At 35.3% G+C, this 23,504-nt stretch overlaps 1 protein-coding gene across 1 annotated transcript in view; it reads right to left on the bottom strand.

Moving 5' to 3' along the window:
• EFL1 (elongation factor like GTPase 1) overlaps positions 1-23,504 on the bottom strand; it is a 165,046-nt gene that overhangs the window by 27,055 nt on the left and 114,487 nt on the right. Inside the window, exons 16-17 of the mRNA XM_063089163.1 lie at positions 10,646-10,777; positions 4,934-5,081 (exon numbers count right to left, since the gene is read on the bottom strand). Coding sequence (XP_062945233.1) covers positions 4,934-5,081; positions 10,646-10,777 — 280 coding nt within the window. The remainder of the gene's footprint in view (positions 1-4,933; positions 5,082-10,645; positions 10,778-23,504) is intronic.

Below are 23,504 nucleotides of genomic sequence, written 5' to 3'. Positions count from 1 at the left end.
AACATCCATGTAAACTACCACCCAGCTCAAGAAACACAACATTCTAACATTCCTACCCTCAGAAGGTCCCACCATACTTTCTCTCAATTCCATAAAGGTAACCACTACACTGACTTTTATTGTAATCTCCCCATTTTTGTTTTTATCACCTAAACTTGTACTCTACAGTTCATTTTGGACTGCTTTTTGAACTTTACATAAGTAGAATCAAACAATCTTTTTGTGTTCAACTTATTTCTCTTGCTGAACACTATGCTGTGAGATTCATCCATGATTTTACACAGCTATAGTTTTGTTCATTGAGATTATTCCATAGAATTCCATTGTAAAAATATACCATAATTTATTTATTTATCCATTTTATTGCTTCAGTTGTTTCCAACTTTTGGCTATTAAAAATTTTGTTGCTATGAGTATTCTTGTAAAATACATTTGCCCCCCTTTGTATTACATGTATATAGAGTAGAAATGGCAGTAGATTTCCAAGCCATAGTCAGTGTCTATTTCCTACCTTAGTAGATAATACCAAACCATTTTCCAAAGTAATTGTACCAATTCCCATTCCCACTACTTGTGTAGGTGAATTCCTGTTGCTCCACATCTTTGCACTACTTGACAATGTCATTTTAAAAAATTTCAACCACCCTGCTGGGTATGCAGAGGTATCTCACCTTGGTTTTAATTTGCATTTCACCAATACTAATAAGTTGAATACCTTTCCATACATTTATTGCCCTTTAGAACCCTGTTCTGGAAGTCTCTGGTCAAGTTTTCAGACCATTTTCTGTTGGATTGCTGCTTTTCTTATTTACTTGTAGAAAATCTTTATATATCGCAGATACGTCTGTTTTGTATCGAGGTTTTTACAAAGATCTTCTCTAACTCTGTAGTTTGCCTTCTTATTCAAGAAAAAGAATGAGAATATTTTATTTTTGTCATTAGTGCTTTTAAAATCCTACTTAAGAAGCTTTCCCTACCCTGAGGTCTTGAAGATATTCTCTCACAGTATCTTATAGACACTTCATGATTTTGCCTTTCACATTTTAATCTACAACCCACCTGAAATAAATTTCTTTTCTTTTCTTTCTTTTTTTTTTTTTTTTTTAAAAAAGATGACCGGTAAGGGGATCTTAACCCTTGACTTGGTGTTGTCAGCACCATGCTCACCCAGTGAGCTAACCGGCCATCCCTACATGGGATCCGAACCCGGGGCCTTGGTGTTATCAGCACCGCACTCTCCCGAGTGAGCCACGGGCCGGACCCTGAAATAAATTTCTGAGGTAGAGGTAGTATGAGGTAGAGGTCTAGCTAGTTTCATTTTCTTTTTTTTATATGGATATCCAATTTGCCAGCAGCATTTATTGAGAAATCTTTCCTTTCCTCATCACTCTGCAGTGCCACCTATTTCTGGACTCTCTTCTAATCCATTTGTCTATTTGTTTTTACTTGTGTCAATATCACTTTATTGTAGTTTTAAAATAAGACTTGATAACAGCAAGAACTCCCACCTAGTTCTACTTCTTCAAAGGTGTTTTGGTTATTATTGACCCTTTGCATTTCCATCAACTTGAAAAGCTCCACACATACATACACATAAAGTTTTTGAGATTCTGACTAGTATTGCTTTGAATCTATAATCAGTTTGGGGAGAATGGGTATCATTACAATATTGGATTTTTCCAACCATGAAGATGGTATATACCCCCTCTTATGTTTCAGATTTTTTGCACAGAGGGTTTATAAATATGAATAAATTTTTATTCCTGGATATTTGATATTTTTGTTATTACTATAAATGGCAACCTTAAAATAATTTTCACTTTATGTTTATTACTGGTATAGAGAAATAAAATAGATCTTGCATATTAATATTAATATGGCGACTATTATGAATTTATTTACTTATCCTAATAGTTTCTATAGATTTTTTTGGATTTTTAGTTCATGTCATGTCACCTGCAAATGACGATGGTTTTATTTTTTTCCTAACCAATTCTCATAATTTTTATTTTTTATTTTTATAATGCTGCCAAAGACCTCCAGTACAAAGTTAAATAGAACTTATAATAGTGGGTAACATGATTTATTTCTGATTGTAAAATGAAAGCTTTCAGAATTTCACCAGTAAGTACATGTTTGCTATAGTTATTTTGAAGATACTTTTTTAAATCAGTTTAAGGAAGTTCTCTTTCATTCCTAGCTTGCTAAGAGTTTTGATCATGCATGGATGTTGAATTTTATCAAATGCTTTTTCTTTGTCTATTGTTATGATTTCTCTCCTTTTTTCTACTAATCTGTTAAATTAACAAAGATTAAGATTTGATAAATTTACATTGATTAAAATTTTTAATATTATTCCAACTTTGAATTCCTTGGATAGTTATAGGACTATCAAGTTTTCTATTTCTTCTTGAGTTAGATTTTTGTAGGAATTTGTCCATTTTCTTTAAAGTTTATTTCCATGAAACTGTTCATAATACTCTTATGTTTCTTGGCCCAAGGCAAACTATCTAGTACCCAATTCATTAAGGTACCCTAAACTGCTACATGACAATGAGGTACTTGAGGACACAATGGCCTTCTGTCGGACACTACTTGATTCAGCTTTCTCAGAGTTCCAAAACAGCACTTAACTTGTCATATTCATAAAGCACTGCCTAGGCCCACTGACTGGGCCCCTAATTTATCTGTCCACATGCAAGTACTTGGTGTAGCTGACCTCTCTGCTGACTACCCATATATATGGAACAAGGAGATTCCTCTCTACTTGGGCTCCAGGTTCCCTCTTTGAGTTTGACAGAGAACATGGAGCTGGTTATTTTTATTTTTTTTCTTTTTCAGGGGAGGGTAGCAGCACTTTTAGAAATTGGAATTTTTAGGAAAAGCAGTTAAGGAACACTTCAGAATTTGTAAGGTATCTTATTAAAGCAGTATACACTTTTTCAAAAGCAGATGTGTTAATTTATTATGTTCGTTCAATGTAAATCTAAATTATTTTTAGGCATTTGGATATGGATATTTATAGTGCCATTTATAATAAATAACCATTTATAGTGGTTTCCAGGATGAAAATATATTTACTAAAATATTTTAATACCACGTTAAGGGCACATTTCTAGAAAACTAATTTCTCTTATTACATAGTTTTTTCCCCGTGAGATTAAACAGTATCCACAATGAAAATCATGAGATAAAAATAAAAAAGACTAAACAAAGATATAAACAGGTAACTCTATTAAAATCAGTTTTAGGTTTAAGGGAGGAATATTACTTGAAACATAATTCTAAGTACCAAAAACATGATTTTTAAAAAGGAGTTAGTGGCCTGAGAAATGTAAGTCTATTTAATACGGATTTTAATTTGATAGCAAGGAGAATGAAAAGGGAGAAAATAATTTAGTTCAAAGACAAAAAACCCCATATTTCAAAAGCCTTTTTAAAGAAACCCTCAAAAATTTATTTTAAGATACATAATTAGCATTATTCTCTAACCAACATTAGAAACTTCAAAAATTCTAAGAAAATGGTGACAAAAGTGAAAGAGATGAAAGATCTACCTTTCAATTTTGTACTAATTATGGCTATAAAAACATTGAAACAAAAGCTACAACATCATCTTAAACTGAAGAACAGACATGAGAACATTCCAAATCTGGTAGGAGTTTCCACAAAATCCCACACGGATGGTCCTATAGCAGCAGCTATTCTTATCCAATTATTATGAGTAATACAAGGAATCTTCAAAAAGCTCATGAAAAGATTTGTATTACCTTTTAATTCCACTTACTATGAACTTTTTGGATATCCTCGTTGTTGTTGTTGTAATACTACTATTACCAATTTAACTGGGTTGTTGTAAGGATTAAATGAGATAAACAGTGTCTACCACAGTGAGTATCATGTAATATTGAGTATATAATAATGTCAATGATTTAGAATTATTATTTTAGTTATGATGATTATTATTATAGCCCCAGAAATTTTAAAAGTAAAAGGAAGGAGGGCCATTATAGGGCAATTCATAATTTTTTTCACTAGTAAGCACAGAACGTATAGTAACAATGAACACTTTTTATTTGTCGTCCAGGTGGGTAAAATGTTTAAAAAGTGATAATATGCAAGGCTGGAGAAAGTTTGAGAACAGGCACTTTCAAATACCTATTGCTAGTTATAGTATAAATTAGAACATCCTTTCTTAAGGAAAAGATGGATCATAAGCCTTAAAAATACATATAGTTCTTGAGTCAGCAATAATATTTCTAGAAGTTTTTCTTAACCATATAATCAGATCTGTATATATAGATATCTGTGTATATTTGAATATGCATAGAACAGAGTGCAGATTTATGAACCTGAATGTAATGGTGGTTATTTCTGCATGGTAACCTAATGATTCTTTTTATTCTCCTGTAATTTCCTATGTGTTGCAATTAACATATATTATCATTGGAACAAAGAGGAAAAATATTATTTACAAAAAGTGATTTGACATGCCCATTTTATGACACTTACATATCTCCATAATATTAAGGATTTCCAGAAGTATTAAGATTTCCTGAAGGTTTACATTGTAGAGACCACATCAATAAGAAGTTTGTTATAATCATAGTCTACCATTTACAAAATAAGATTTTGCTTTGTTACCCTGATGTGCTATATATGTGTGCATATGCTTAAAGTAAAATACATATACAAATATGTGAAAATACTTTATGACTCAAGCTAAAAATGTAAAATTATTCAAGTGTAGGCACTAAATGTCTTTTTTCAATTATTAAAAATTAAACCTATGATCCAATTCATGTCTAAACTGAGGACATTTCATTTTTCTCCAAAAATAAGCCATAGTGTAAGTTCAATTGGTTTAGGAAATGCTAAAACAACCCACTGATATTGGAGCTATCATTTCTCCATCTTTATCATTTTCACCTACCTTTCTTTTAAGTCATCCAGGCATCGCTGAAGGTGGACTTCCCCTGCTGTGACTAAAACGTGCTCTCCTGTTTCCTGAATTAAAATCTGGACACAGGGATCAGCTTGGTTTAATAGCTTCATTCCTTTCACGAGCTGAGGCATTTCACCTAGGTTAACAAAATGAAATATAAATACTATATAAGGACTAATACAATGGAAAGGCAATCACCATGGCCACTGAAGGGAAAATTACAATAAAATAAACTCTTAAAATAATGGTTTATTTTTTTTCTTCTAAATAACACAGTGATATGAAGAAAACTACCTTCTGGTAATTTATTTGTACAGATAGCTAACAAGAGACCCTCACAAGCTTAGCATCAAAAACTCCCAAAGCTGATCTATACCACTTCTCCAAATACTCAGTTGATATAAACTACCATCATTATACTTGTGAATTCACCCAAATCTTACTACAAATGTACATACTATATACCTAGAAATGTAACAAAACACTTCCCCAAACACTGCCTATAAAATCAACAAATAAACAAAAGAAGCATTTAATATGATATTCAAGAAACTGTACCAGAGCCTCATATTAAAAAGTATTTGTTGAACTGCTTGATAGAACTGCAGATTTTAGAATACCCTAACTAGCTACTCATCCAGTGAGCTGCTGGCACCTTCTTCATTGCATACTGTTGATGCTTTTGGTACCTAACTGTTTTTTCCCTAGAGTTCACAGGTACTGAAGGTATGAATGGGGATTGTCATCTATATCTTGGGTTTAGCTACTCTTGCACTCCTTTCCATATACTTAGCTGCTATTGTTCACTCACGGCAGGCCAGAGGAAGTCTCTTGTTGCTGCTTTAGCAGATACCTTGGCTTTGAAGGCATTTTTATGCAGTCTTGTTTCAATTCTACATTTGAAGGAAAGATCTAGTAATTCCTCAATACGTGGTTTTCAACACACCAAACAAACAAAACCATAGGAGCTTTCTGAAATGCAGTGGTTTTCAACATGCCTTACTAAAGTTGATTAATTAGGGGGCAGGGAGAGAATACTAGATCTTCCATACCTACTTATTTTTTAAATAAAGTTGTTCTAATAATAACAAACACTTTATATAGTGCTAATAATGTGCCAAGCAAGCACACTTTACATATATGAACTCTTTAACTATGAGACAGGTATGATACTGTTCTCATTTTGCAGAAGAAACAGGTACAGAGAAGCTAAGGAATTTGTGCTCAACTTTACAGAGCAACTAAGTGTCAGAACCTGGCTCTGAAGCTGGGCAGCCAGCTACGAAGCCCATGCTCTATGGATGGATGTCAGCACCCTCATAGGTCAGGTGGTCAAAAGCCACATATAGGATACATGGAATCCTGAGGGAAGACAGGGACTGAGATCTCATTGTATGCAGGGTTGACACAGACATCTTCATTTGTTCCTTTTCCGCATACTGTAGTCTTTCTTCTTTGCCTAATTATCTGGATTTACAGATTCTATCTGGTGTTAACTTAACCTTCACAGAATTTGAAACTTGGCTCAAAAGGATTCTTGTGAGGAGACTACTGATGATACTAATAACACAAACACAAGGGAATAATAAAAAATGACAGTAAAGCTTCTTGTCAGCTATCAGCCAAATTACAAAGTAAAAAATGGCTATCGCCAGGATGATATCCTAACAAATACTTTAAAAATATATATACATACTTAAATCTGTTTCTTCAAGGTAAAGGTGACAGTTTAACAATAAGGGAAGAAGAAATTCTTTCAAAAGAAATTTGAAACATGGAGACAACTACTTGAAATTAGATATTAGAAAATATTTCCACTGGGGCCGGCCCCGTGGCTCACTCAGGAGAGTGCGGCGCTGGTAGTGCCAAAGTCGCGGGTTCGGATCCTGTATAGGGATGGCCGGTACGCTCACTGGCTGAGTGTGGTGCAGGCAACACCAAGCCAAGGGTTGTGATCCCCTTACCGGTCAAAAAAAAAGAAAATATTTCCACTGATAGTCATTTCATTGCCAAAACAACATGAACACCTCTTGTATAAAACCTCTTAAAATTCGGAGGGTGATTTTCCTAACCTCTTTAAAACGTCTTCCAAATGGATAGTTCGTTAAAGAAATAAAAATCAATACCTTCTAATTATTATTTTAAAAACCGAGTGACATCAGGAAAAATGGATATTCACTATCTGCATTTCATCAAAACCGTTATAGAATTGGTAGATGGGATTCTAAAATGGATACCATGATTTAGTAAAGGCAGTCAATGACGCACTTCTTCCATTTACACTATGTAACTTTGTGAGGAGCCTTTTTCAGTGATTAACAGCCATTAAGATGAAGCATAATAAATGGAGCCTAGAAGCAGACCTTTGAAGAACTAGATCACAAAATGTTAAGGAAAGTTCTTCAAAAATACTGAAGAATTACTGTGGCAACCAGCCTCCAAGATGGCTCCAATCATCCTTGCCTCCTGATATTCATGTGCCTGTACAGTAGCCTCTAACAGTGAATCAGGGCTGGCCTGTGTAATGAATAGAATACTATGGAAGTGATGATGTGTGACTCCCAAGGCAAGATCACAAAAGGTACTGGAGCTACTGCTTTAGTGTTCTGGACTGCTGGCTGAAGCCAGTTACCATGCCATACTGCATGACTCTCAAGCAGCCATGTGAAGAGGCCCTGTGGAGAGGAAATGAGGTCCCCAGCCAGCATGGGTTGTGAGCCCATGTGAGCAAATCACCTTGGAAGTTCACTTGAACTTTCAAATTGCTACAGCCTAAGGTGATGTACGATCACGACTGCTTGAGAGACCCCAAGCTAAACCCCTTTCCAAATTCCTGACCAAAGGAACTGTGAAAAATCGATAATTATTATTGTTTCAAGCCACTGAATTTTGGAGTAAAGTGTTATGCAGTTTTAGATAACTAATAAAATTGAGAACCACAATCATAAGTAAATGATATATATATCTATATATACATACTGTGCATAACTCCATCAAATACAAATTAGTTATTTCATTTTAATCTATATTTTAAAACAATTTCTATTTTTGTATGTTTTATAATGTACATGAAACATTAGCACAAAAATTCATGTATCTATATAAGCATAGGTATAGAAAGCTTTTTTAAAAAAACTGATATGGAGAAACGATGAAAGAATTCTGGAAACCAGTGACTCTGATCTCAGATAAGTAGGATTTCCTGAATTCCTAAAGGTGAAGACCCAGAACTGTCTCTGTGGCAGAAGCTCAAATCCTGACTCCATCATTTAATAACTGTATGGCCCTGGGCAAGTTAATTAACTTCCCTAAGGCTCGGCTTCCCTCAAGTGAAGATGAGGATGAAAATAGCATCCTAATACATAGGGTTGTTGTGAGGATTAAACAGTAGGTGTGTGGCATACAGTAAAGATCAATGACATGATGAAAATAGTAATGGTTTTGGGATATTTGTAGTTCTCTGTGTTGAGTTTTGAGAAGACTCTGTGGTTGTGGAGCAGAGGGTGGCCACCATGATATTTTGACCCTTCCTTGGGAAATCAGAGAAAGAAAAGTGGGAAAATAAAAATGCTCAGGATTTCCTTCTTCCCGAAAGAATAAAATGCTGTCTTCTGAATTAGTCAACCCAGTTTGTCATGATGATGAAAAAGAAGGGAGGGTCTGAGGACACATGTTCTATTCAGGAATAATAATGGATCTGCCTAGTACTTCTCAGGGGCAGTATTATTAGGAATTCTTGGTATAATAAGTTCGTACATCCCAATAGTCATTAGACACATAACCCATGGAGAAAGGGGCTATTGCCCCAAAGTAAAGGTGAGCATAAGATACTAGCACAGAGAGTAAACAGACAATAAATATCCTCTGAGGCCTCACAGGAATGGAGACAGCATTAAGGAAGTTTTTCCAGACATTCTGAATGTAAAATAAGATGCTGACATTGTAAAAATACCAAGAGGACAGAACAACGAGTATAAAATTCAGACACTGAAATAGACAAATGGGTAATTCAGTAACATCATCAAGAAATGAATGGCAAATCCACTAAAAAATATATTAGATAAAAAAAAAAGTAGCAGTGTTCCTTTTAAAATTATAAAGAAAACTGTGTGCCTCTTCTAACCATTTTAGTTTATTTTTTTACAAAGTTCAGAAAAATTCAATGAAACACATATGAAGAAATGCACTTTGGCCTCCAGATGGATAACCCTAAATAATTCTATTTATTAGACTAGCTTGTTTATAGGAAGTAAAGAAAATTAATCTTACTGCAAGTCTGTTATGGGTCAGAAAATCAGCTATGTACTAGGATCCCTCATTTTTGGTATCAAAGCTATATAAAAGGTGGTTCTGCTGACCCTTTATGGGTAGGCTTTCACTTGGCTTGGACAACAGAGTGCACAGAATAGCACACAACCATCAAATAGTCTTTTAAAGATTACAAATTTCCATTAAAATATTATGGCTTAAATCATCAATTATTCATTAAGTCCTATTTATAAAATTTAGATGCAAATGCAATACAGAAAAACTAAGTAAGAAATAAGATATAAATAAATACTATAAACATCTAAGAATAAACCATGGTTGCCAGACTCAAATGTCAAAACTTAAAAAAAATCTAAGCTTTCTTGTATTATATGTACTTCTTAGGGTTGGATGCAGTAGCCAGTGCCCAGAGTCAGCCCAACAAGTAAAATAAAAGAACAAAACCATGAACAGTCAGGATCTAGACAAGTCCACAAAGAGGAAGCGGGATTTACACAAAATGGGGTAAATCCATGCAGCAACCAAGGCACTGTGTCAGCCCACAATGCCAGACCAGAAAGAATTCCTGTTTCTGAGGCCCAAGGCAGATGGCTACTTACTAGGACTAAGTCAAAAGGTCAAAGATGGAGTCCTCCTATTTGCTCTAGGGTTTCAGGGATCCTCAATGGTTATGGACATGTCTTAGAACCTGAAGGAAGGGTGAGTTTTCAGAAGGCCCCACTCTGAGGGGAGGAGGCATACACAGGTATAGGAGCAATGAGGCCATTACATACCTCAGTCAAAAAGTACCATTTTACACATTTGTTCTTTGGTTCCCTTAAAGCACGGTTTGGAGATTCTTCACTGACTACCACTAAGTACTGGGAACAATAAAGTCACAGTGATTAAGGGGTTAGCAACAGTCATGGGAAGTGAAATACAAGAGTTAAGAAGAATTAGCCAGGCAAATAGTATAAGCCAAAGACAATGTATTTGTTATTATATGGTCAGGCATATATGAGTCACATGTGGCCAGCAGGAAGTGGTTTTTAAGCAGACAATAAATGCTCACTGTCCAGATAATCTAGCAAACCTAGAGGGAAGAGGCAGGTGATGGATTCTGAACCAAGAAGCTTGATCTAAAATTCTAAAAAGGAGTAACTTAAAACAGTTTTGCTGAGCTACAACTCTGTGCTAAGGTCAGGTGGGATGCAGAGATCACCCTGTTTATGGCATCAAGAAGAATATGGTCTCCCTGGACAGCAAAGGCACATGACTATGCCATGTTCCTAAGAGAGAGGTTACTTGCCCTTTGAAGAGTTGCTTTTGTTATTTACCTGACTGAAAATTCCCAGTATACTAAGAAGCGAATTGTGAGGAATCAGGTATTAAACACATGTATTTAAAAAGTACAACGAACATCACATGCTTTTAAAAACAAGGTCATCTTACTTGGGTGTTTTGGTTCAACAGCAACTCTCACAATAGGGGTGGCTTCAAAGTTGAGAGGTATAAATGGCGGGCAGGATGGCAGGCTACACAGTGTTGCAGATTTCAGCACAAAGTCTTGAAGGCCTCCTATTCCTGTAGGGAGAGAGGATCCATAGGGTTAATAAAGGATGATAAATTCTGATTTTACATCAGGAAAATAACCATCATCAACTCAGTATATATGTCACAGGCCAAACACTTCCAAAATGTTGCAAGGAATGAGGCAGACCTGCATTGTGTTTTTTGTATACTTACACGGTATTTGATTGCTGTCAAAAATACAAAAATTCTGCTAGTTTTTGTTTTCCAGATATACAAATCCTATTACATCAGGTACATTTGTCTGAAAACACTGATTATTTCTAATTATAACTCTTAGTTGTTTTTTTAAAAAAGTATATTTTATGAACATGACTCTCTACTAAAATAATATCTTCTGCAAAATCCACTTGCATATGGGTAAAGGAAATTTAGAGACTTAAAATGTGATGTTGCTATGGAGTACCTAACCCTAAGCTATTTTCCACACTACTCCAATTCTAGAAGAGAATCCCAGACAAATGTACCTGATGTAATAGTATTTGTACATCTGGAAAACAAAAACTAGCAGAATTTTTGTATTTTTGACAGCAATCAAATACTGTTTAAGTATACAAAAAACATAATGCAGGTACCTAACCCTAAGCTATCCTCCATACTACTCCAATTCTAGAAGAGAGTCCCAGTCAGCACCACCCTTCCTCCACCTTTCAAGCTCCTGGCGGCTGATGGTTGCATGAGACTCTAAAGTGTGCAGATTTGCTTTTGAGCAAAGGGGAGCAGAGAGAATGTCTGTTAAGCCATCCCTAAGCTATCCTTCATACTACTCCAATTCTAGAAGAGAATCCCAGTCAGCCCCACCCTTCCCTCGCCTTTCAGGCTCCTGGCTGATGGTCGCATGAGACTCTAAAGGGTGTGTATTTGCCTTTGAGCAAATGAGAACAGGGAGATGGTCCTAGAAAGAGGGATGAAGGCACATAGTGAATCTCACATTCATAGCATAAGTACACAACATTTTAGAACAAATGAAGAAACATGTACAAGGACCACTTCCATGCTTTTGGGTGAAGGTAAAGATTGAAGAGGGTATAAAAAGAGAGGTTACCTGCTTTAGGGGAAGGTGACAAAGAAGAAAGGGGCAGGGATGTTTAATGAGCATCTACATTTGCAACTTAGGCTTAGAAACAATTAAGGAAAGGAAACAAAGGAAGCCACTTTACTGCCTTCAGTTGACAAGAACAGGGTGACAGGTTGCCACCCAATCGCTAGGTGGAGGGGGAATGAAGCAGAGGCTTGGGGCACACCCACTTAGAAGGCAGTTTAGAGGTTTCTTGTCTAACTACACAGTGTAGAAACCCCCACCAACACTCCACCTGAACCTATCCAGAATTCATCACCTCACTACATTAATTTATAGTTCCAACTGTAAGAAAATCTTCCTTACATAATGCTAATACCTGTCTTCCCCCCATCTCCATATATTGTTCTTAGTTCAGCTCTCCAAAAGTTGGCAGAAAAAGTGTTGCTTCTACTTTCACCAACTACCCTTTAAATTTTGAAGGCATTTGTCAGATCCTTTTCACCCTGTTCTGCTTCACACTAAACTACATTAGGTCCTTTAACTGTTCAGCTCAGGACATGATTTCCAGACCTTTCCTGTGCACCTTTCCCTGATCCTCTTAGGACTAGAGTCACCAGGATGTTAAATTCCCCATGACTGCAGCGTACTTCTTTGGTCAAGGTCTAAATTTCTTATTACTGTACCTCTTGGCCCAGCACACAGAGAGGTCTATACTTGGCTATAGCTTTTGCTTATGTCTCCCACTAGTGCCATGATATAACAGATCTGGGTCTGCCCAAGTTACTACCAACTCTACTAGAAATAACAACATCTCTCATGAGGCCAGGGATTTAGGAAAACCCCATAGTAAGTATTCCCTTTCAAACCCCACCCCTCCTGCTTCTGACCTCTGACCAGCATCCATTTCCTTCCTGCACACACAGCACAGGGTTTCAATGAGAAGATGAATGCTGGTCTTTCCTCTGCATCACCAGGGACACAGGCTGCAGATGGTTAGTATATTCTGAACACTGTCCTTTTTGAACTTCTGCTTTGCATTTTGCTGTTCCAATTACCAAATCTACTTTTGCTATTTAGATATGATCAGATTTGTTAACATGATTATAATTCCCTCAAAAAAATGGGAAAGAAAAAAGTCAATACCACAACATTCCTAAGATTAGAAACTGCGGTTATTCGAGAGGGGGAGGGGAGAGGGAGGGAGATTAAGGAGAAATTGGTTAATGGACACAAAGAATGAGTACATTTTATAACGAAGAATATCCCAACTATCCTGATTTGATCATCACATACTATACACAAACACTGATATAGTCAATTATGTTTCAATTAAAAATACATATAAATTTTTAAAAAGAATTTATAGAAAAAGCAGTGCTCCAAAGGCAGTAAAAACTTCATTACCTGGGCCGGCCCGTGGCTCACTCGGGAGAGTGCGGTGCTGATAACACCAAGGCCCCGGGTTCGGATCCCATATACGGATGGCCGGTTTGCTCACTGGCTGAGCGTGGTGCTGACAACACCAAGTCAAGGGTTAAGATCCCCTTACCGGTCATCTTTTTAAAAAAAAAAAAAAAAAAAAAAAACTTCATTACCTGTATTATATATCACCATTTTTACTTACTTTTAAATATAATATAACTTAATTTAATTAGCTAGTTTTTGGCTTAAAACAACAGAAGCTTATTGTCTCAGTTCTGGATGCTAGAAATTCAAAATCAAGGTCTTGGCAGGGCCATGCTCCCTCTGAAACCTGAAGGGAATCCTTCCTAGCCTCTTCCTAGCCTCTGGTGTTTTCAGCAACCTTTGGCGTTACTTGGTTTGCAGCTGCATAACTTCAGTCTCTGTCTTTGTCATCGCAAGGCATCGTCCCTGTGTCTCTGTCTTCACACAGCCGCCTTCTTATAATGACACCAGTCTTAAATATAATTTTGAAACCCAGGAAAGGGACCATTAAGGTATCTGGTTGAATCACAATAAAATGATTTAAAAATCACTTTGAGAATTTCTTGATATAATTATTAAGTGTACAACTTGAGAATGAGGGGCATGTTCCTGCTATGGAATCATTTCAGGATTTCTGGGATAGAAATTAGTGTGGCATTGATTTGTTTCTAGTCACTATATTTAATTTATTTTCAATTTTCAAGGATTAAAGAAGGTGCAAGTTTTTTTTTTTTAATGTTTATCAAAAAAGGGCATATGATTTTTTAAAAATGAGAGAGAAAACAGATTGAGGAATATGGACCTAAAGCAATTTATTAGACAGCAAGAATTCTAGCTTATTTTTATATAAACACCAGTAACTTTTGTCTGCTTAAAGATAAATGACCCCAGTCCTTTCTGATCCTGATTCTTCTCTATGCAACGAGTAAAATTAGACAAACTAGCATGTGAACTCTATCTCACAGACTGAGGCAACAAATAACATCCAAGTAAATGCTGAGTTCTTACTGGGAACATAGGCCCTTGCTAGGCTGTATACAATACCCTTCAAATTCTTCTTAATCAGAAATTAGTATTTTGTGAATACTGTCAAGCCAAAATTTTTTCCAGGCTGTCCTTAATGTTTCCCTTAAAAAAGAATCCCAGAAACAAACAATATTAAGGAGATCATCTTACAACATGAGACTGAAAATACTGTGTAGAGCCTGATAGATGGATTGGCCTTCTGTTGAAAACTTTTTTTCTATTCTTAACAATTCCCTGACGCACAGGTTGAATCAATCTAAGATGAGGTTATGCTGGCAGGCAGGAATATGGTAAAAACATTACTGTATACTAAAACTGCTTTCTGTGTATGAGCCTGTAAGCTGTCTGGAATTTAAAAAAAAAAAAAAAAAAAAACTTTATGGGAAAATATGTTAATACCCTAGCTAGAATATGGTCTCTTAATCACCAAAGTTTTATTTCAAACTGACTTTAACATTGCTACACTCAAGAACCATCAACCTGTTCCTCTTAACCCGTTCAGGCCAGAATTAATGAATTCCTTTAAACCTTTACAGTACATGAAAGTTATGTATCATGGATATCCACACAGCCTCAGGTCTATGAGAGCAATAAACATCACTCTGGAAGGGACATGAAGATTTCTTTTAATGTACATGTTCACCAGGTGGTTGCAATCTGAAGAACCCCTGGTTTTGGAAGACAACCTTCTGCTCTAGGCCCTTCAGTCTTTGGATACCAAAGAAGCTCATATCCTCTGCCTCCAATTTTATGCCCTGGTTCTGTATCTTTCATAGAAACTGAGACTCAACTACAAAGCGTATCAGGGAATTCACTCTATAACTCTTGTCATGAAGGTGAGAAGGCAGATAGGTACATAAATATAAAATGGGCCTTTTCCAAGTATCTCCAAAGTGGACCACTATTGCCTAGCTAAGATTTTCAGAAGATGGGTCAAGTCTGTCCATCGTGCTAAAAAAGTCCATTAAATCAACTGCCCTTTAGCTTCTTGGTGTTATGGGAGGCCCTAGGGAAAAGTCTTGCAACAATGACATCACCATGTTATAATTTTTTTTTTCTTCTCATAGAATCAGATGGAGCTAATAATAGTTCTTAAGCAAGTTACATCAAGATCTGTGGGCCTTTTTCTCAGGAGAACTACAGTAAGTGAGGAGAAAAAATAACACCCAAAGAATGAAAAACAGTTTTGTTTTGTTTTTTTTTTTTTTTAGAGATTTTAAGGCTTACTATCTTTGTCTGTACTTGAGAATAGGTGGTAGAAACTTGCCTCTCAGTGTTCTGAATGAAGTAAGAGAATTGTAACTGTATATTACTATGGGGTTTCAATTTATGTCTCAATAAAGGAACATACGGGAGCCAGACCATCTCCATTCCTGACCTGGGGCTTGGCTCACACCAAAGGAATTACACAGCTTGCGGGGGAGGGGGACCTAGGATTGAAATAATGGAAGAAATTCCATCTTAGGCCGAGAAGCAGAGTAGAATACCTAAATGCTGCCTAGTATTGTATCCCAAAGCAAATAAAAGGGCAACTTAAAAAAGCCTTCTGCTTGTCTCTTGGTGTGTCATACTACAAAAAGTATTTACAGAGTCTAGCCCAAGGGAAAAAAGGTAGCACATAATTAATTAAAATATTTAAAATGTTTTCTATTAGAACAGAAATAAATGTGAAGGACTGATAAAAATTAGTCATGTTATGGTGGGGAAGGGAATTTCAGGCCAGTCACAGCATAGACAAAGCCCTGGAGTGTTCTGGGAACCTAAATAGTTCAGAATACCTGGGGCACAGAGTACAAGTACGGTGCTGGCAAAACATGAGGCTGAAAGTAACAGAGCTACATGATTAAGGGACGTGAACATCATGCTAAGAAGTTTAGATGTAGAGGAATTAGAGACAGCAGTCAAATCTTGGTGGTATGTTAGGAATTGGGAAGAAGGGACAAGGAAGAAACAAGGATAAAATCCAGATTTCTGGCTTGGACATCTAAGCAAATAATTACTAGTTCAAAGCATTTCTCTACTCTTCTTTTAGGTTTATAATTTTTTACTATCATTTTTGTTAGTTCTTTATGTAATAAACATTTTAACTCTATCACATTCCCTTCTCTCCCCACTTCCCCTTGCCATGTGATGCCTTCCACAATGTTATGATGCAACAAGAAGGCCCTGACCAGATGCAGTCCCTCAATCTCAGACTTCCCAGTCTCCAGAACTGTGAGCCAAATAAACTAGCATTCTTTATAAATCACCTAGTATGTAGCATTCTGTCACAGCAGCACAAAAAGGACTAAGACAGAGACAAAGGCAACAAACAGGCAATTACAATACAATGTGACAAATGTTATAAAGGAAAAAATACACATTTCGCTTATGTGAAGAGAGGAACTGAAAGGTTACAGGTTTCCTGGAGAAACTGACATACAGGACTATGGAGACAAGGATGCAAAGGATGTGAGAGGGAGTGTTGAGGTGTGGGAAATGGCACCATCGGAGGCCCAAGTGAGAGACCGTTATTATTGACAGCTGCAGTGCAGAGCATAAAGCATGACTGACAAGATATTTTCATCCCATTCATTCCCACTTCCCTGGGATCTTGCAACTGCCATCAGTTCTCGTCTTTAGTCAACATGTATTTCTGTTACGTTTTTGGAATCAAAGGGACTTGAATTTTATTACAGCTCTAACTTTATGCAGTAAAGTGGAAGTAGTGGCAGTGGTGGTTATAATGGTCATAGCAGCAGTAGTTTCATTAATAGATTTGTTATCCAAATTTAGGATTTCTTTTGGTGTATGATATAAACTGCACATTTAATTTTTTGATACTGATAACTAGTTAACTATAAAAAGCCTGTAATAACGTCTTCACAAGGAAAAAATTCATATTCATAATCAAACCCATTTATGAGCTTTGTATCCTGTCCCACTGACATAAACACATTTTGTATAGTGACACATGATTTTCATTCCAATTCCAATGATTTAAGTAAACGGGCGAAACATACAAAATTCAGCATGTAAGAAGCATAAAATGCTTAGTACAGTTGAAAACAATGCTGTACATTTATTCTAAGGCAAAAAAAAAAAAGAGAGATATCGCTTTACACAACAAGGAAATCATAACTGATTCCTTCTACCTTTAAACCCTAAATATTTCCAATTAGAAACAGGAAATAGAGTCACTTCTGGATGAAATGGTAACTTCAGCAAGGTACAGAAAAGATCTTGATTGAAATGATCAAAGAAATAGATAACTAATAAAAACCTGAATAAATAGGTGAAATGAAAGAAGGATACCTCAAATTGTTAGCTTTGGATCACATTAAAGGAAAATATTAAGGGTCAGTTCATAACTCCTTTTTTGAAAAAGTAGTACAACTTCAGGAAAAAAATGGCCTAGACAGTGTAGTGAGGGGAATCTGTTAGACAACAGATCAATGGAAAAGAATGAGCCTAGAAACAGACAAGTCAATGTGTGAGAATGTGGAAATGAAGAAGGAGCAACACTGACAGGACAGAGGGCCTATTCAGTAAACTGTACTGAAACAATTAGTTAATGAAATGGAAAATATAATTGTATCTCTATCATATACCATCTAGAAAAATAAATTTCATACGAAACAAAGACCTAAATGTGAAACATAAAAATTAGAAGCACAAAACGTATCATAAATCTTACTATATTATTAAAAATTTTATAAAAAAAGATACTATAAACAAAGTTAAAAGCTACAAAATAAGAAACGTTTTAATTCTAAGAGAGACAAAGAATTATCAGTATATATAAATAACTAGTACAAATCAATGAATAAAGACAGACAACCCAATAGAAATATAGGCAAAGAATACAGAAGAGACACTAAAAGAAACAGAAGCATTAGGTAGTCAAAAAACATAGAAAACAGAATCTTAATCTTAATCATGTTAATAAGGTAAATGCAAATTGAGACAGTAAGATACTATTCACACCAACAAAACTGGTACAAGTCTGAAGAAACCATGTGTTGCCAAATATGCACAGTAAAAGTAGGTCTTCTGCACTGTAAATTGGAATAAAAATTGTTTCAAATATGTGGGATAATAATTTTGCAAAATTCAGCCAAGTATGACCAGACTAGGTGACTCACCAATTTGATTTCTAGTTATATATCCCAGAGCAGTATTGAAAACAGGGCACAAAAGTGTACCAACGGTGGTACAACACCTTTCTAGATGATTTAGTAACTGGTTGGGGCATGTCTGGTTGGGGGCCTACTACTCGCATTTGTGGGCAGGAGCCAATCTTTGCAATGTACGGAAATGTCCCATACAAAGAATTACCACCTTTGTACAGCTTTTGAATAGTCTGCTGGACAAACCTGTTAATAATAATCTGAGCTTAAGTCTAATTCCATTTTAATAACATACTATTTTTTTGCAGCTTGATACACACTGAATTTTTAGGAATGGAATTACAATGTAAATCAAAGGAAGAATGAACTTGTTCTGAAAATGAGCTGTTTACCATTTTACCAACAGCCAAACGTGGCATCTGAGTCACCAGTACATCTGTATCAAACTTCATCTATTAACTGACACATAAACATGGTGACTGCAAGAATCTGACTTTATTATGCCTTCTAGCATAGTAAAAGTGTAATATTTACATACTGAAATGCACTTTATTTTATTGTAAATCATTTCTCTTTTATTTATCCTCTGCATTATAGTTAAGGTATTATACTGATGTGTTTGAAATTATGTAGGCAGGCAGATTATCTTTGAATTTCATTTTTGGGTGGTAAAGGTAAAGAAGATTTGGATTTGATAGGGTTAAGAATTACTGTCCTAGAGAAACACATTCGTGTCACAAGGAAATATGTTCAGAGGTGTTCACCGTAACATTGTTTGTAATAGCAAAACATGAAAGCAACCTTAAATATCCATCAACAGAAGATTGGATAGATTATGATAAATTCATACAATGAAATAATTACTGAAAAAATTTGGGAAACATGAAAACATGAAATAGTACACAAACATGAAACGGTACAATAAGGATGTTATACAGGGTCATGAATAATATACTACTATGCAAAGTTTAAAAAATTTTTAAATAAATATTGCTTACAGACACCTACTAAAGTTGCAAATAAGTTTTAAAGCAACAGAAGACGAAAATACACAGCAACTTTAAAAAAGTGATTAATTACTATTAGGGAAGGTGGGAGTTAGTGATGGGATAAGGGAATGAGATTAAGGTCTTAAATTACCTAGGTAACACTTTCATTTAGTACAAAAAGTTGAACAATTATGGAAAAACATTAAAATTAGTTAAATGACTGGGTGCATGGATGTTTATTATATTATTCACTGTTTGAAATATTTCAAAATTTTTAAAAGTTAATAATTGTTGCATAATAACAGGATCATAACTGGTTTTATCTTTTTCTTATTTCTATAATCTGAAACTATTCTATAATTAGCTTGTATTGAATTTATAAAAATGTGTATCTTTCATCTTTTAAAATATGTACTTTAAAATTACAACTTTAAATGCATACATAAATATATAAGAAAATATTTTTAAATACATAAAAAAAGAACTCAAGGATATATTCCAAAATATCAATAGTGGCTATCTCTGAATAGTGGTATTATAGATCATTTTCATTTTATTTTGCTTTTCTATATTTAAATAAATAGTCTCAGCTAATGTACTATTTTTATGATGATGATAAAATATTTTTAAAAATAGGTTTAAAAAACACCATTTTTGTTGCTTCTGTGCTTTGAATGCTCACATTGTTTGAACTATCACAAAGCAATAAGCCCTGGAATTATTCTGTAAATGGATTACATTTGCATTAATCAGTTTAGGCCCAAGAAACTGAAACTGTGATTTTACCTCTGGATTGCCAGACTTGGATTTCCCAGTGCCTAGTGTCCACAGAGGGAGTCTCGGATTCCTACCTGATAGGGAGCTGGAATGTTTCTTGAGGTTAATCAAGGTGTTGAATCTTAGTTCCACAAACAGACCCTAATTTTTAGATACACTCACAGGCCACACTGGCCTTAGATGTGGGCCTGTGTCACCTGACACCATCCATGTGTACTTTAACATTTGTAATGATCACTTCTTCAATGCTTAATAGTTTCTTCAAAGTCAATTCAAGAATTATGGAATCTGGAGGGTCTTGTAGAATTTCATAATCTAACACTTCGTGATTTGTTTGAGGGCAGGCTCAAAACAATTGCTGAAGGAGTGTTTCATATAATTTCTGTGCTTTTAAGATTTATTTTCCAAAGTATCTACTGACCCCTTATGTTTACAAACCTGTGCTGAGCACCAGGGAGGAGACAGAGATGAAGAACATAGAGATCCCATGTTTGATTTTCTCACATTTTGCTATCTGTCATTACTTATTCCAGTCCCTGAGCTTTCAAGCTTGAGATTTTTAAGACTGTTGCCATGTGTCTGCATCTTGATTTGGCATAGGTACATCTTATTTGATATTAACACCCACTGAAGAAATGTAATTCCCAAGAGTAAAGAGTAACAATAGTAGAATGTTAACTAATTTTTTCCATTTCAATTTAAGCCAATACCTTTTCCACTGCATACATTACTCTGTGAGAAGAAGCAAAGCCGTTCTGTTACTGTAGACTGCAAGTAAACTAAAACAACCTTCACATATTCTTTCTCACTTAGAAGATCAATGAAATAAGAATCAGAACTTCAGGTCAAATTTTTGATATTAATACCACTTAAATATTAATGAGGTTCTACATTATAGTAGTTATGGCTTTTTTTTTTTTTTTTTTTTTTTTTTTAAAAGATGACCGGTAAGGGGATCTTAACCCTTGACTTGGTGTTGTCAGCACCAGGCTCACCCAGTGAGCTAACCGGCCATCCCTATATGGGATCTGAACCCGCGGCCTTGGTGTTATCAGCACCACACTCTCCCAAGTGAGCCACGGTCCGGCCTGTAGTTATGGCTTTTAACTTTATAATATTACATAAACACTACTGGTTGATACTGGTGATGTAAAGCAATCAAACCCCCTTACAATGAACAAAGGAATCTGTACTGGAGGATTGGATTAATGGAGACTCAGTTAAAAATAAGTGAAAATAACTAAAGATGGGGCCCCAAATTGATACAGTCATTCTCATTTATTACCCTATTGTAAAATGAGAGACTCTAATTTCTACAAGGTAGCAGTTTTTCACAACTAAATAAGAATATCCCAAACGCTTAACAGTAGAGAACTGACAAACTAAATATGATATACTTGTCAAAATACTATGCAAACACAATTAAGTTGAATTTTTAAGACTATTTAGAAATAGAGCAGCATATAAAATTCTATGTAAATACAATTATATAAATAAAAATAGAGGAAAAATACAAATGTAAACTGTAATAGTGCTAGTATTGAGACTGACTGATCTTTTCAAAATAAAAAAATCATAATTTTTACCATGAAAAGTTATGAGAAACAAGCTACAAGAACTTTTAAATTTATTTTTAAGGGTTGCCATTAATGGAATCAAATGAATATCAACTGATTGGCAAAGGTAGCACTGCAGTACAGTGGGGATTTGATAATGGTTCTAAGTCAACTGGATATGAATATTGGGGAAAAAAATCAATCTTGATTCCCACCTCACACCTTTTACAAAAACCAATTTTAGACGGATTGCAGATCTAAATCTGATAAGTAAAACTAAAAGCTTATAGAGTAACAAACATTTCCATGACTTTGGAGTAAGCAAAGGATTTCTTAAACAGGATATAAAAAGAAATAAAAGAAAAAATTTAAAAATAAAATATTTGCAATACATATAACCAACCAAGGACTTTTATGAAGAATATATAAAGAATGCCTATAAATCAATACCAAAAAAAAAAGAGAGAGAATCTAAAAGAAAAGTGGATAAAGACTTAACAGGCATTGCATAAATGAGCAAAAATCAATGGAAAATAAATAAATTAAAAGGAGCTTAACTTCACTAGTCATCAGGGATACCAACATTGGATACTATCCCATAATACACAAGAATGGCTCAAATGAAAACTAAAACAAGTGGCAAAGATATGGAGCAGCTGAAATTTTCAGATACTTCTGGTAGAAGCATAAATTGGTACGTTCACTAAACTTGAACATAATGCTTACTCTTGACCTAGCAATTTCTCTTCCAATAGAAATGTGTACATATACACAGTCACCAAAAGACACATAAGTATTCAAAGCAACAATATTCATAATAGACAAATACTGGAAATTACTTAAATATCCACCAACAGAAGAACAGATAAATAGAATGTGGCAGTTACACAATACAGCAATGAGAATGAACAAATCACAATCATGTGCAATGACCTGGATGAATCTCACAAACAATGCCAAATGAAAGAAGCCCAAAACAAGAGTATACTCTATATGATTCAATTTACATAAAGTTTAAAAACAGGAAATTTTTTAACAAATTCTAATTTATAATGTTAGAAGCCAGGAGAGTTGCTACTCCTATAGGTGAGGGGGAACAGGTGGCAGTAACGAGAAAGGAGCTTGTCTTCAGGGATGCTGGTAAGGTTGTTTCTGGATCTGGATGCTAGTTACACTAGCGTATGTTCAGTTTATGAAAATTCATCAAGCTGTGCATTTAAGATTTGCATACTTCAAATTCTATGGATATTTTAAGTGCTTCTGAGTCTCAGAGATGCCAGTATCTGCAACTAATAAAGATAAACCATTTCAGGGCCTTTAGGAACCGGCAACAAAAGAAAGAGCACATGGTTTGTCCCCTTGTATCTTTTTCCTCCATATCTTCCAATGACTAATATAATGTGTCTTTCACTGCAAAGTCCTTACACTGATTCTTCTGAGCACACCTGCCCTCAACCAAATCACCTGCTTATTCAAATAAATAAAGCCAACTTCCTCTTGGCCACATACTCTGTCCACCCTCTGGTTCCTGACACTATGAAGTTCATATGGCATTTGGTCCTTTTAAATACCCATTGGAAGATGCTCAAAAAGGTTTAGAAAACTATTCCTTGGTTTTGGTCTGCTTCATTTTTTTGAAAAATGAAACAATCCCGAGAAAATACCACATGCTTCTCTACTGCTGCCTTTATTTATTTATTAAAAACATCTAACACATTACCCCCCAAATTTCAAAGTGTATCCTTCCACTCTTAGCATCTACTACTACTGATATCTAACCACCATTAGAGTAAAATA

This window comes from Cynocephalus volans, chromosome 3 (genome assembly GCF_027409185.1).
Source record: "Cynocephalus volans isolate mCynVol1 chromosome 3, mCynVol1.pri, whole genome shotgun sequence".
NCBI lineage: Eukaryota > Metazoa > Chordata > Mammalia > Dermoptera > Cynocephalidae > Cynocephalus > Cynocephalus volans.
This window is presented reverse-complemented; position numbering and strand designations above follow the sequence as displayed.